Consider the following 16,201-nt stretch of genomic DNA (forward strand, 5'->3'; position numbering starts at 1 on the left):
GGGTGGCTCAGTCGGTTAAGCGTCTACCTTCAGCTCAGGTCCTGGGATGGAGCCTAGTGTCGGGCTCCCTGCTCAGCGGGGAGTCTGCTTCTCCCTCTCCCTCTGCCCCTTCCTCCCATTCATGCTTGCTTGCTCTCTCTCTCTCAAATATATACATAAAATCTTTAAAAAAAAGTTTGTGATTATTATACATCTTCAAGAACTACAACTAGTAAATACACAGTATCTATTCAGCACTTTAGAACCTGAATTTTTCTCTGGATGGCAATGTAAATTGGCGCCGCCACCACAGACAACATGCATGGAGGTTCTTCAAAAAATTAAGAATGGAAATACCATATGATCTAGTGATTCCACTTCTGGCAATAATATAACCACTTTTGCTGTATTTTATTTGCATTTGGCTAGTTTGCCTAATCATTCATTTTCAACCTTTCTTTGTCATTTAATTAACACCGCCCTCAGTCCTACTGTATAACTTAATTTTTTTTTTAAGATTTTATTTATTTGTTTGTCAGAGAGAGAGAGCACAAGCAGGGGGAGCAGCAGGCAGAGGGAGAAGCAGGCTCCCCCACTGAGCAGGGAGCCTGATGTGGGACTCAATCCCAGGACCCTGGGATGACCTGAGCCGAAAGCAGATGCTTAACTAACTGAGCCACCCAGGCACCCCCTGTATAACTTTCACTGTTTTATTTTTGAGGACATTTCAGCTCATAGTCAGTGATGATAGATACACATTTCATATCATTCCTTTCATCTCATTTTCTTTCTACTATGTAATGTTTTTTTCCTTCTTCTTTACCTTCTTATTATTACTGGCCTGGTTGCATTTCTCCACATTTCTTTTTCTTTTTCCATTATTTGGAAGCTTTCTATTATACTCATCAATTCCACTTCCCATTCTCATAGTTATGATTAACTGATATTTCTCTAATACTATATTAATAAATAAGCAATCCCACCAAGAGAAGTTAATTTTCGCTTCTCCCATGTGACCCCCCTTACAAAATTTTTACTTTTAACACATTTTATAAATTCCAAGTGCTCTATCTTGAGATCTTTTCCTCATTTACTTATCTGACAGAGGGTTCAGAGGTAACATATTTTCTGAATTCTACATACACAAAGATGTAGTTTGTTGGCAGTGACAAATGACAGATATCGCAAAAGACATTTGGCTGTCCTCTAGCTTCCAGTGCCACGGATGAGAAGTCCAACACTAAACTAATTTTTTCACATGCAGAACAACACAGTGATTAAGAGCATACAATTTGCAAACAGACTACCTGGGTTTGAATTCCAACTTCATCACCTACCAGATGCATGATCCTGGCCAGATTACTAAACTAGTGATGCCCCCCCCCTTTTTCTCTTCTGTAAAATGGATTCTGTTTAATGGATGAAGAGTATCACATGTGTCAGCACTTAGAACAAAGCCTGGAATATGGTAAATAATAAATGTTAGCTGCTCTTATTACTGTCATTATTTAAGTAACCAGTTCTTTTAAAGTGGAAGTATGTTAAGATTCTCTCTTTCTACCTGAAATTTCACTGGTACATACAACAGATTCCTATCCTCTTTATTCCTTCCTAGGATTCATTGAGCCATTTCAATCTGAAACTTCAGACTCCTCCAGACACATAAAACTCATAATAATGGTTAACTATATAGTAAGGTTCCAGCTGAAGTCAGGGCACGTTAGATTTATCCTAAGTGTTCTAATTTTACAAAAGACAATGTATTCTTAGAGTACTTTTTAAATGATAGTTAATTCTAGTCACAGTAGAAGGAGTGATATTTGAAAATTCTGACTATAATAAAAACCATTTGAACCAAAGAGGTAGCCCTAGTAAGAATCAATCAAATGAGGTAACTCAGACTGAATAAACAATCTATTCAACCTGACATTTTGGCTATACTTGCTGTCATTAGCCACAGGATAAACCTTTATATGCATAAAAAATATGCTAAGAACGGTCAATCTTGTCACTTGAATACAGACAATCGAAATATTAAATTGCCACAATGAAGCCAACATCCAGTGGCACTGGCTTCTAATAATAGCTAAGTAAAGGCCAAAGCTGTATGGGGTAGATAGATGCTCAGCAACAATACAGACACAAAAAAAGACAATGTGTTTTAGGCCCTAATCATAAAATGTACTATGAATCACAAATTCATGAAATTTTCAAGTTGAAGCTAATACCCTCATTTAACAGAGAAGGGGGACAAGTAAAGTTTAAAATGGAGAATAACCTAAAGGCACCTATCACAACCTGCATATATTATCTGGACTCAGTAACTCTACAGAGAAAAAAAATACATGCTTCTAATATGGCTAGTATTACAGCAGAGATTTACACTAAAAATAGGTCACAGAGTTGGTCTGGAGGATAATGGTAGACACTTGAATCTAAATCTCTACACACAATCCCACCACCAAAAAGTAAATAAATAAATTCAACAAGTAGCACAAATAAAACCACACACCCCCCATATTTTCAGCATTTCTAGAAGATGCAATACCCCAAATTTTTTTAGTTAAATTACCTGTAAGTATAAAAATGGGCAAAGACACACTAGGCAAACAGAAACAAAGCAGCGGTTGAAATACTGAGATCAAAGTAGATTACAGACCAAAAAATATTAAATGGGACAAAGAAGGAACTTTATAAAGTGACCATTCACCGGGAAGTATAATAATACCCAGCACCTATGTACCAGGTAAGACCAATCTCCTATGTAAAGCAGAAACTATAGGAGATAACAGAAAACAGAAACATACTATTGACAGTAGACAGACACATCACTCTCAGTACATGACAGACCAAATGAACAAGAATGAAGAATATGTGTATGGAAGATTTAAAGAACATAATACGGCAAATCTTATATACAGATGTTGAACACAATATCCTGACAATAGAGTATATATACCTTCTTCTAAGAGCACATGAGATAGTCACAAAAACTGATCATATATTAGATCAAAAGGAAATGTCAGAAGTTCCATAAAAGAGAAACACTACAAACAAAACTGCTCGCCGTGTAATAAAACTAGAAAACAAAACAAAACAAAATGAACACAAACAAACAGGGTGGCCACACTTGCAGGGGGGTGGGAAGAAAAGCTGACTTGGGTGTCAGACCCTGAATGAGGTGAGGAGGGCATCAGAAGGATTTTAACATACACTAGAATTGATCACTAAGTAAATATATTAAGGGTAACAGAAGCCCAAATTCTCCATGTTGGAGAAGGACATCAGAAATATAAGGAAAAAACCAGACTAGAGTCTGTGGAATTAAAGGTGTATAAGTGTGACCTCATGGAGATTGTGTGGGGATGCATGCATATGTGCACATAACACATACACACAAACATAAATGTATACATACATACGGAGAAACTACTACAAACGAAAATTTCTGTATAAATATTTGTATACACAAACATACAGACCTCAGCTCTGTCTACTGAGAAGTCCAATAACAATGTGTGTACTGTGCACACAGACCTTGGTTTTTAAATACCATTCGCCACTAAAACAAACCAGGGCTCTTCCAAGAAATTATCGATACCAGGCTTGGGCAGGGAAAGGCAAGATGAGCTTTGAACACCGTGTGCCAAAAAGCAAGGATGCCCATAATGAATGATAGGGATATAACAAAACGACACAGAAGCCATTACAAAAGGGATCCCCCTGTCCAAATCTTAGGCAATTTGAGCATCAAAATAAATAATGACAGAAACAAGTCACAACCCATAGAGTAAAACAGGGAACCAATTCTGGACTGATATTTACCTAGGAAAAGTTTGATGAGGACAAAGATATTTACATAGTTTCAAAGTACTTCGACCCAAAATACTTACTAATTACAAAAAGAAAAAGCGTAACTTTACAATGGAAAAGCCTGACAGACTCAAACTTAATCAAGTGATAAAATGCTTATTATCAGTAATGGGACAAACAAAATCCTGTGTCACCAGAGTACAGCATCACTTCTGTAATATTCCTGCCAAAGACACCTAACTTGAATTGAGTGACGAGGAACATGAGACAACTCCAAACTGAGAACCATTCAGAATAAGAGTGCTATAATTTTCAAAAATGTCAGGTCATGAATGTTAAAACCTACAAAACTATTCCTGACTAAAAGAGTTTAGACACTTGACACTTGACAACTAAATACACATGGTTTGAGCTAAATCCTCTTGCTATTAAGCACATTATTGAGAAAAAACATGAAACTCAAATGAGGGGCCTATGGATTAGAGAGGATTCACATATTAATTATAATTTCCTGATGGTGGTTATATAAAATATGCCACTGTTTGTAGAGAATATACTAAAAGTATTCTAGGGTAATGAAGCATCATTTCCAATCCTCAACATCTGCATTAAGGGTGCAATTTTTCTATATATTTGAAATTATTTCAAAACATTTAGAAAAAGTTGATCATAAATTGAAATAGAATCTTCTTTTTTTGAAGATTTTTTTATTTTAGAAAGAGAGAAGAGAGAGAGAGTGTGTTGGGGGTGGGGGGGCAGAAGGAGAGGGAGAGAGAATCCTCAAGCAGACTCCCCATTGAGCAGGGAGCCTGATGTGGGGCTCAATCCCAGGACCCTGAGATCATGACCTGAGTCAAAATCAAGAGTTGACCGCCTGATTGAGCGACCCAGGAGCCCCAAACTAGAATCTTCTTGACGTATATTTTGTGCATGTTCATTTTACATCCCTAATAGGATCTTCTTCATAGTTCATCCATCCATTGCCTCATTCACTCAACAAATCATCCATTAAATGCCATACTATAAGCACAGTGGTCAGCAATAGTGACACTGTTCCTGATTATGTGGAATTTATAAACAAGTGGGGGGGACAGGAAAACGATTAATCAGCCACACACATAAACAACATAAAAAACCGTTATGAGCACCCCAAAGGAAAAAATTACAAGGAACATTTATCAAGGGGACTAATCCAGCCTGAGGAATCAGGGAAGCCTTCCTTAGTCAAGAGACAGCTCAGCTCGACTTCCAAGAATGGAATTAACTAACGTGGGCTAGGTGGGAATGCTACAGACTAGACTCCAAAATTCTATTCTGTTGCCTGGTTCCACACATTCAATTTATATAAGAAGGTGGTTAAAAATCCTCATGTATCTGGGAGACATGGCTGGGGTGGGGGGTAGTGGGAGCTAGAGAAATGGATTGCAAAAGCACCATGGAAGGAACTAGAAATGAAAGCTCCAAGTTACTAAAATGCAAGACTGCCATCTAGTGGTAATTTGAGCAAACCCCTTTTAAGTAATGGGGGGAGGGTCAGAGAGAACTAGATTACAAAAGATAACAGCATTATTATATAGTGACAGAAATTCTCAAATAAAAGTCACAAATAAGAGAATTCACCTGTGAGAAAACTATTTACTAAAATCACCTAAAAAATTCCCAAGAAAAGGGCAATATGAGAAACAAAAGCAATAGTAATTCTGCCCCTTTTGGGGGCATTGCCAAAGAAAAAGACATCTTTGGACATATTTGCTAGAACCCAACACTTAAATACTCCCGCAACCCGAATGTCCCAATCAAAAAAAGAAAAACAATTAATTAAAACTAATTACTATGATCTCCCAATGTCAATCATCTATGGCAATTAAACAAATCCTTCTGGCTGAACAAGTTTCCACTGCAAATATTGTTAATCATCAGTACCATCCCTGAAGTGAAGTCAAATGAATCTAATGACAGTAACATTAACTACATAGCTAGTTGCAATTTCTTAAAATGTTGAATTTCAGTTTACTAAAATACCAGTTCCTTCCTTCCTACTATTGATGTTAAGACAAACCAAGATTTCCTTTATGTTGTACAAACAAAAAAACTAATGACAGAGCTTCACTTAAAAAATTACATCTACCTAAAACCTCATTTCACAGCTATAACCAACTTCCTATTAAATACTTACAAATACATGGGAATAAAAAGAACTCGTAAGAGATCACTTCTTGTCAGAATTTGGGAAGAATCTCTAGTAAACTTAAGGCAGATGGAGCAGGACTAAGAAGAATCCAATGCACAATATGCCTCATGCTCTACTTTTTTATATACATATTTTGGATTTCCACAGCTAAAAGAAGTGTTCCACTACACCCTGAAGTCCCTTAAAGAATAACATAATAAAGTACAAAAATAGAAAGCATTAATAAACCGAACATGTCAATTATAAAAAGAATTTTAAAAATAAGTTAAAATCATGTTAAAGACAAGGCTCAAACAACAAAATCAACCTTTATTTATAAGAAACAATATCCAAATGTATCAGGCAAATTTAAACCAAAACAGCATAAAAATAGGATTCAAGGCTAACGATACTGAAGCATGGCTATTACTTTACACCATTAAACAGTACATACAAAAGGAATATAGAAAAGTTATAAACTACGTGCCAAATAATACTGCTTAAGTAGAAAAAAATATGTTTTTGTAAATGAGGGATTGACAGAAACACAACAGAACTGAAAGACAATTTTAAGTCTTAGGCAGAAAGAGAAGGTAAAAAATAAATAAGGACACAGAAAACTGAATAAATGAACTTACAACACTAAACTAACAATGTATATTAAACTGTTGCCAGCAGAGAATATATATTATTTTCCAAGTGCCCATGAAATAAAAAACTGACCAGATATTAAGCCATAAAGTTATTCCAAATCATAGATTTTATATGTATGTAAACAAAATGCATTAGAGCTTGAAAGTAATGAGAAAAATTTTAATCAAAATAATCTAACCAACTAGGACTATAACAAATGTTTTCCTAAATAATTCTTGGATCAAAAAGAATAGCAACACTACATACAATTAGAGGCAATCTACAAAATAACAAGGAGTCTTAATAGTAAAATCTAGACGGGAAGGGGATACAGAAGTAAGTTATAATCAAGAGCAAATGCTTGGTCATCAAACAAAAATAAATTTAGGTAACAAACTGAAAGTTAAAAAGAAGAAAAAATCAAACTGCAGGGAGGAAAAGAGAAAAATTAATAAATAAAAACCTTTTAAAGGAAATAATGAAAACCAAGAGCTAGGTTTTTAATATAATAAATTATGTTTCGAGCACACACACGAAAGGGAAATAAGCAAGAGTAACAAGCAAGCACACATACTGCAGACATCATATAGACATCTATATGATTTCTAGTGAATTTTGAAAATTTAAATGTCATGTATATAATATAAATTACCAAGAATGCCACAATAATTGTAACAGAAAACTAGGGGCAGCTGGGTGGCTCAGGTTGGTCTGCTTTCAGCTCAGGTCACGATCCTGGGGTCCTGGAATCAAGCCCCATATGGGGCTCCCTGCTCGGCGGGGAGTCTGCTCCGCCTTCTCCCTCTGTCTCCCCCCCCTGCCCCGCCGGCTCATGCTTGCACACTCTCTCTCTCTAATAAATAAATAAAATCTTAAAAAAAAGAAATAGAAAACTAGACTAAGTCACAGGTATCTGAAAAAGTTATCCAGACGTTCCTTCTCCCATCCAAAAGGGGGCAAACAATCAGACAGTTCTAGAGGTGCATTCTCTCCAAATTTCGTGAAGATATGTAAATGCTATTTAAACTGCTCTAGAACACAGGGTAGGGAATAAAAGCTTTTCCATTTAAGTGCTCAAAGTTAGCATCAGCTTGCTTCCAAAACTGGATAAAGACAGCCCTCCAAAAAGGAAACTGACTTGCCTAACTTATGACCGGTAATATAAAAAGCTTTTAAACAAAATACTAACAAATCAAAAATACATGTATATTAAAATATTAATTTACATGGCAAAGTGTATTTACTTCTGAAACCCAAGGATGATTTGATAGTATGAACATAAGTACAGCACATTAACAGCTCATAGTATTACATGGTCATGTCATACTAATAAACGCAAAAATAAAATACTTTTGATTTTTAAAACTCAGTAAAAATAGAAATTCTCTACTACGAAAAAGAATCTGTACTCAAAAGAAGAGCTAATGTATTTAATGTAAATGCTAACAAAATTCACATTAAAGTAAAAAAAAAAAAAAGGATGTCCAATGTCTCCTTTTTACTTTAAACATTCTCATAGTTATATCTAATATTATGAAACAATGAAAGATACACAATGTAACTATGGGTAAGGAAAAATTCTAGGGACCTACCATGATTTCCACAGTTTCAACTGAGAAACTATGAAAACTAGTAAGAAAGTTCGGTAAGGAGGTTGATTTTCGAGTGAATATATAAAACTTGACAGCCTTCTTAATTATAAGTAATAACAAGCCTGAAAACAAGGGGCACTCTTTCATAAGAGAAACCAAAAAAATACGTAAAATACTTAAAAGTAAACAGAAATGAACAGAACTTACAACAAGAAAACTAAAAACCTTAGGTGAGGGCATAAGAAATGAATAAACAAATCTATACACCATGTTCCTAAGCAGTGAGACTTAATTAAAAATTCAGTTTGTCAAAAAAAAAATCAGTTTCTCTCAGATTATTCTACAAGTTTCACACAATGGAAATTTTTTGGCACTTGAAAAAACTATCTGAATAATATTTAGAATAAACTCTTCTGGAAAAATAGGTAGAAAAAATTCTTAAAATTGTTGTTGAAAAAGACAACAGGGTGTTAGCTGTACTATACAGTCAGCTACACAACAGTGATACCACACTAGACAGAAAGGTCAGGATAATGAAAGTCAAGTGGTACTAAAGCAACAAACAGCCCCCAAACGAATGCTAGTCCATAGCTTCTGAGAACTGTGGTACTTCAAACTAAAGGGGACAAATATTTAACATGACGACGAGGTCAGAATAATTCAACCTAGATCCAAAATTTCAGGAACTAGGCGCAAGTAATAGTGATATCTTACCAACCATTTACTAACCACACCATTTTTCTGTAAGAGCTCCCACAGAGCAACCACATACAATGTCTTCTAAGCAATGTTTCATCCCCTTCTTTTACTAGAGGGTCAGGAACAGAGATGCAAATGAGTTATAAATGGAAATATTTGAGAAATAACTCAATTTATCAACATTTTAAAACTCTTTGGAGAAAGAATGGGTTCAGTTGTAGCTGCTTAACTACTAACAACAGAATTAAGTGAGATTCCAAATTTACAGAATATACCAAAATAAATCCTAGATGGATTAAGTTAAATATAAACACTGAAAGCATATTATCAAATGCACTTGAAAAAGGCTATACTAATTTAACGCTCCTACCAGCACAAGAAGTACCCCTTTTCCCTAGTCTTCAACAACCTATGTTCATTTTCTCTGAGAAATTCTACTTGGAGGAATTGGTGGCAAAGCAATAATCAGAAACACACACACACACAAAATAATTTAGGATATCAACCGTAGCACAGCTTATAATTTTGAAATCCTGAAAACTCAAATTCTCAAGCTGTTATCATTAAAATAATCATTGTACATTACTCAATAGAAAATTACATAAACATTAGTAATGATGTCTCTGGAAATACTGAATGGCATGGGGTTATTTTTTACATAATATTGTGCAGTAAAAATAATTTTGAGTGCATTTTCATATTGTAAAACCAATCTACAAAAGGATAAAATTTAATTTTAAAGTTATGTGAATAAGTTTGAGGATAGATAACAAAACACTAAACAGTGGATTTTCTACTCTTCCTACAGATTCTTCTCTACATGGTTTTTAATTTACCAAATTTCCCACATAAAGATCCACTATTTAGGGCACCTGGCCAGCTCACTCGGTTAAGATTCCCACTTTTGATTTTGGTTCCCATCATCATCTCGAGGTCGTGAGATCAAGCCCCACATCAGGCTCCCCACTCAGTAGGGAGTCTGCTTGGACTCTCTCTTCCTCTCCCTCTGACTCTCCCCGCTGCATGTGCAACACTCTCTCTCTCTCCCACTCTCTAAAATATAAATCTTAAAAAAAAAAAAAGATCCATTGCTTGATAATCAGAAAAAAAATATTTACAGCTGGCAAAGATTTTTCATTTTGTGAAACTGTAACTAAATAATCACACAAATATTTTGTACAATAATGGTGATCTCACCATTATTTAAAATAGAAAATAATCAGAAACTTAAATGTACAACAAAGAAAGATTTGGGTAAGTTATAGTAGCTCTGTAGGATGTCCATTTAAGCTCTGCTGCAGAGGAATATTTAATGACCAAAAGAAGTGTTACTATAATGGTTAACATACAGACTATGAAACTGCATGGGTTACAAGCCTATTTTTTAAAATAAATACCTGTGTGTATGTAGAAATCATATATTGCCGCCTTATTTTTAAAAAGGCTAGAAGAAAACAACAATATTAAAGTGATTATCTCTGGATGATGCATTGTTGATGGTTTTAATTTTCTTAACACCACTCTATTACCCAAATTCCCTACAAGGTTGAGTTTGGAAAGTATGACAAACACACAAGAATACCAAAGGGTAAGTGCTTAGGAGAAGGGGAAGTTTTAAAATAAAGCAGCCATCTGTCCCACTGCTTTGATTTGGTTTCAGTTATAGAATTTTATTTACTTTAAATTTAAACTGACACTAAAGGAAGAGATTTTTTTTTTATGTATCACATGGAGGTATAGGTTTTTAAAAATAATAGAAAAAAGTTTTTAAATATTAAAAAAAAATAGCTGCTCCAAAATGTAAGATGTTAATTTTGTTTGTTTATTTTTGAGAGAGAGAGAGCATGCACAAATAGGGGGAGAGGGAGAGGAAGAATTTCAAGCAGATACCCCGCTGAATGCAGAGTCCAATGTGGGGCTCGATCTCAGGACCCTGAGATCATGACCTGAGCCAAAATCAAGTCTGCCACTTAACCAACTGAGCCTCCCAGGCACCCCTGTAAGCTTTTAATTTTAAAAATCAAAATACTTAATGAAGTTTAAAGTAGTAAGAGTACTATTTTATAAAAGTGAATAAGTATAGTTAGTAAAGATGTCATTACCTATAGCTCTACAATTTGAAAATTACATTCTCATTTCAGGAACGGAAAACCTTTTTTATATTTATATACTCTTAAGGAACACCCAAAATAAAAACATAATTCCATTTAATTGGATTGGCTGTCCTTATCTCCTCTAAAATATTATGTTAGCATAATACTTACAAGTTAAATAGGGAAAACATGAGATTCTTTAATTGTTGTAATATTCTGAATGAGTTTCAAATAAGGTAATTTTTTAAAATTATATGAAGGTTTAAGGTCAAAAAAAATTTTTTCTAAGAAATGTGACATTCAATGATTACTAGTTATGCCCCCAAATCCCAAAAATAAAAAGTGTGAAATAGATTTGTATCAAGAATATTCAAATCACTCTTCATGCAAAATATAACCACTGACTCCTCAGTCAAAATATACATATTTAAAATGGATTATTTAAAATTAGATTACTTAAAACATTTAAAAACTTTAAAAAAGGTTTATAACTAAACCAGATATTACCCTACCTAATCTCCTATAATTATTGCATTAAATTAGTGAATCTGACTAAAGCTTTTATCCCACACATGTAATCATCTAGAGTATAAAATTTCCTATTTTCCATGAAAATAATGACAACTGAGTACATCTTCAACTCCTGAAAGTTATAATTTTCAGATATGCCCCTTAAAAAGCATCACCATATTCACACTTTTAACAACTTTAATATTTTTGCTGGTACAACACTAGAGTTTTTAAAAACTGCCTCATGAGAAAAAAAAACAATGAAACTAAAAGCTGGTTCTTGGAAAAGGTCAATAAAATTGACAAACTTCTGGCAGGACTGACAAAACAAAACAGAAAACAGAAATTATTATTATCAGGAATGAAACAGGGGGTGTCACTACAGACACTGCAGACCTCAAAAGGTTGGTAAGGGAATACTATGACCAAATCTTTACACACATTTGACAACTCAGAAGAAATGAATCAATTCCTAAAAAGCGCAAACTACCACACACCACATCTCGCTCGAGATGAAATAATTTGAAGAGCCCTAAAACTATTTAAAAATTTTAGTTTGTAATTCAAAGACTATCAAAAAAGAAATCCTTCCAGACCCAGATGGTTTCACTAGAGAATTCTACCAAATGTTTAAGAATTAACACCAAATCTACACAAGTTCTTCCAAAAAAACAAGAGGAGGGAACATTTCCCAACCCATTTTATGAGGTATTACCATGATACCAAAATGAAATATAATACAAAAAGAAAAAAGAAAACTATAGCTTGATATCCCTCCTGAATATAAATGCAAAAATTCTTAACAAAATGGTAGCAATTATACACAATGACCGAGTGGATTTTATTCCATGGATAAAAAAAGGCTGATTCAATATCCAAAACTCAATCAATGTAATATACCATATTAACAGTCTAAAGAAGAAGAAAATCACATGATCAGACCAACCGATGCAGACAAAGCATATGACAAAGTTCAACACCCACTCATGATTTAAAAACAAACAACTCAGCACATAGTAATAGAAGGAAACTTCCTTAACTAGATTTTAAAATTTGCAGAAAACTGCTGCTAACATCTTACTGAAAGGTGACCAATAAAGGAGTGGCACAAGGCTGTGTGGTGACAGAAGTATTCTGTATCTTGGTTGTGGTGACTGGTTCAAGAATTTACGAATGTAATAAAATGGCATGAAACTCTGCACCCACACTGCACCAAAGTCAACTCCTGACTCTGGAAGACATAGCCACTTGAGGAAACTCCGTGAAGAGAACATGAGACCTTTCTGCAACTTCTATCACATTTCTATGAAACTATTAAAAAATTTTAAAAATTATTTTATATAATTCTCTTCTAGATAAACTGACATTAAAAACTAGATTTTATGCAACATAAGTAACAAATCTTTAGTTGTATTTAATTTGGATGAAATCAAAGATACTCATTACATTTTAAAGGGTTTTTCACCAACAAAGCAAATCTCGGTTTATTCCAAATTTTGCATAAGTATCTGAATTTTGAGGACTAGAGAAAACAAAGAACAATGAACCTTTTTTAAACATACCAATAATTTAAAAAAAAACTTATGTCCTTCAGTTATGATGACTGCATATTTTCTAAAATTAGGGGAACAAAACATGACTTACCATAATTAAATTGACTGTTGGACTTTTCACAATTAATGATGTTAAACCTGTAAGCAACACCCGGTCGCATTCCACTGACTTCAAAGTAAAACCACTGGTGATAATGATTGCTATTTATATCTGAGTTCAAAATAAGATCATATTCATTTCTGGAAATAGAAAATAAAGAAATCTGATGAAAATTAGGAAAATATCTGTGTACAGACAAAATGAGAAAATTTTAAATGACTTACTTTCTAATTTGAATTACTTTGCGCAGATTCCCAGATTCAAATTTGGAGTTAAACTTCAAAATATCTCCTTCTTCTGGAATAGTGTAACTAAATAAAATTTTTAAAGTAAGTATGAAAAAACACATTGCATGTAAATAGGTGATCAAAAGACAAATAAAACTACACTACAAATTAAAAATATACCACTATGGCCACTTCACCCTCCTCATTATTTTTAAACTAAAAAATATAACCAACACAAACAGAACACAAACTCTGGCTAACATTTATAGATTTAAAAATTATAACTACAAGTAGAGATGTGTTCCCACATTTATAGTGAATGTTAATCAGAAATACGAAATTTTGCCTCACTAAATAAATGTCATTCCTAAATACTAATAATCATATAAAAAGACCAGATGTATTTTTAAAAAGGCACATGACCTGTATTGAGTAGCAATAATTCTAATTAAACTACGTAGCTCTCAGGTGAAAATATGAAATTTACAGGGCTGTATTAGATAACAGAAACTGTCTTATGCAGTTAATGCCAAAAAGGGGAAGGTATTATCTTCACTTTACATAGTCACTACTTCAGTAACTATTTACTGAGTGCCTACTAGGTACCAGATTCAGTTTTAGTTGTATGTCTGTCTGTTTCCCTGATTATACACAAATTCTTGCTCTTCTGAAGCTAACATTCCAATAGGGGGAAACTAAGACTCCGAGAAGCTCAATGACTTTTGCCAAAGTCATTTCAGTCAGAAACAGCACTGATCTGCGTGCTATAATCAGAGCTCCTGAGTTTCTCTTTTTATCACATCTGCCTGATCGGTCTGACACAGAATTATAACCATTAAAATAACTAAGGTATTTTGAATAAGTAGATTCGGTTTCCATTTTTAAGATTATTCCAAATTAAGTCATTAGCTTTGATACTGTTTTACCCTTATTTCTCTGACAAAGATCTTTAAAAGGTGTTTCATTTCCTCCAAAAAGACCAGTAAGATGTGAAATTTTTATGTTGATGGAAGGGGAAACCCACTGAGGGCTAATTAAATTTCTCCTCTGAGGAGGAAAATAGTCACATTCATCATTTCTAATTTTCATTTATTTACTTATATTTAAACCCTAAAATGTGATGATACAATTGATAATTGTAAATAACACCAACACCTGAAGCATCATGAACAAATGGCCTCAAAGGTCAGGAAAGTAATCAAAAGGACCAACACACATCATAAGCAGTAAGATGGGAAAGAACAGCAGGGACTATGGAGAAATTGGCAAGCACATATTCCTTCTGAAAGAGATGGTAATTTGTTGTCCCAAGGAAATGAAGGCTCAATATTACAGGACAAAACTGCAGGCTTCCATGTGAAATCTCCACTCTCTCCAATGGAGGTAATTTCAGATTTTTAAAAACACAGTTTTAGTTTGTGACCTTTCCCTTATAAAAGCCCATTAGAAGTCTACTTGTGAACAAACAAAAGCCTGTGATATATTCAATTTAGCATGATTAACTATTACATTACCATTACATCCCTGCTAAAAGATGAAAACGGAGTAAGGGCAAACTACGTGGGAGTTAACGATACTTTTTACAAGCAACACTGAAACTTGAGAGTACAAATAAAACTAACAAAAGTAAAAGCAACAACAGACTTACTTTGGGTTATCTAAGTCATATACCACTCGATCTATGATATCACTCTGATGTATTAACCTCTCAATATCTTGAGCAATTTTTGTCCTGAAATCATAAAAGACAAGTGTGACCACCAAAATTAATTATGATATGCCAAGGCACAACTTTCTCCAAAATAAGTTTTCAAGGAAAAAAGTATAAAATGACAAAGCTTCCTTAAAATAAAAATGATCACTCCTCTATATATTTTGTACATACAAAAGATTATCAATACATAACAAGACAAAAATTGGTATTTTTAAAGTCTGAATTCTAGAAAATAACAATGTAGAATATAGCTACAAGTTCAATAGCTTAAAAAAAATCTTGAATGTATATTATGACTTTCTACATAGAAATATGAAGCCACTCTCTAGCCCTTAAGCAAATAATTTTACATACATAATAATAGCAGTAAAGATCTAAAAAGCCAGAAATTATATATACAAAGGAAATTTTTTAAACCCACCCTTGCTGGAACTTAGCTAAAATGCAACTGGCAAACAGCTTACACATTCCGCAGAATCTGTGCTCTCTTCTGTGGCTGGAGAGGAAATGTGGAGGGGAGGTAAACACCTGTGTCAGGAAGCATAGTGTGAACCCTGAATCTCCAGGATTCTCTAGGCCCGATCTCCCCTGAATCAGTCCAACAAAATGAACACCAACTAACTGAAAAATTCCTAAAATCCCTGCCACTGTCCTAGAAGAGAGCCACACACAAATCCCACAATCTTCCCTGTCAGTAATTAAGCCAAGGAATACAACAATCACTTAAAGTGGCACCAAACTGTAACCAAACCAGAACAAATCCAGATCATAAAGCCAGGTGCCTGGAACTCCAGGTAGACTGGCCACAAAGGGCTTGGTGGGAGGATGCCTGCTGGTGTTAATAGTCACAGTATCACTTGTCATTTTAGCACTTACTCTTAAAGAGGAAGCCAATTACACGAAATGATTTAAATTTCAGGTTTGCCTGTTTCAGCTAAATATTGGTAATGCAGATTACAACTGTGGTCTATTGATTTATTGATACAGCAGAGTGGGAAAATTTGCCAAAATGGTATTAATAAAATCTTAAGAATACACTGAACACTGAAAGCCTCCTGAACTTCAGGTAGATGTGAAACTAGCCTCCTACACAAAGATCCTTCTTTGTGATTATGGAG

The 16,201-nt window shown here is 34.2% G+C and overlaps 1 protein-coding gene across 4 annotated transcripts in view; it reads right to left on the minus strand.

Moving 5' to 3' along the window:
- The window catches only part of AGTPBP1 (ATP/GTP binding protein 1), a 154,786-nt gene that overhangs the window by 39,000 nt on the left and 99,585 nt on the right, over nucleotides 1-16,201 (minus strand). For all 4 annotated transcript variants that reach the window (XM_034647440.1, XM_034647437.1, XM_034647438.1 and 1 more), the window contains 3 exons: nucleotides 15,018-15,101; nucleotides 13,367-13,453; nucleotides 13,134-13,282 (listed from right to left, as the gene is read on the minus strand). In XM_034647440.1, the coding sequence (XP_034503331.1) occupies nucleotides 13,134-13,282; nucleotides 13,367-13,453; nucleotides 15,018-15,101 (320 nt within the window). The remainder of the gene's footprint in view (nucleotides 1-13,133; nucleotides 13,283-13,366; nucleotides 13,454-15,017; nucleotides 15,102-16,201) is intronic.

The sequence above is a fragment of the Ailuropoda melanoleuca genome, chromosome 17 (genome assembly GCF_002007445.2).
Source record: "Ailuropoda melanoleuca isolate Jingjing chromosome 17, ASM200744v2, whole genome shotgun sequence".
In the NCBI taxonomy this organism is placed as follows: Eukaryota; Metazoa; Chordata; class Mammalia; order Carnivora; family Ursidae; genus Ailuropoda; species Ailuropoda melanoleuca.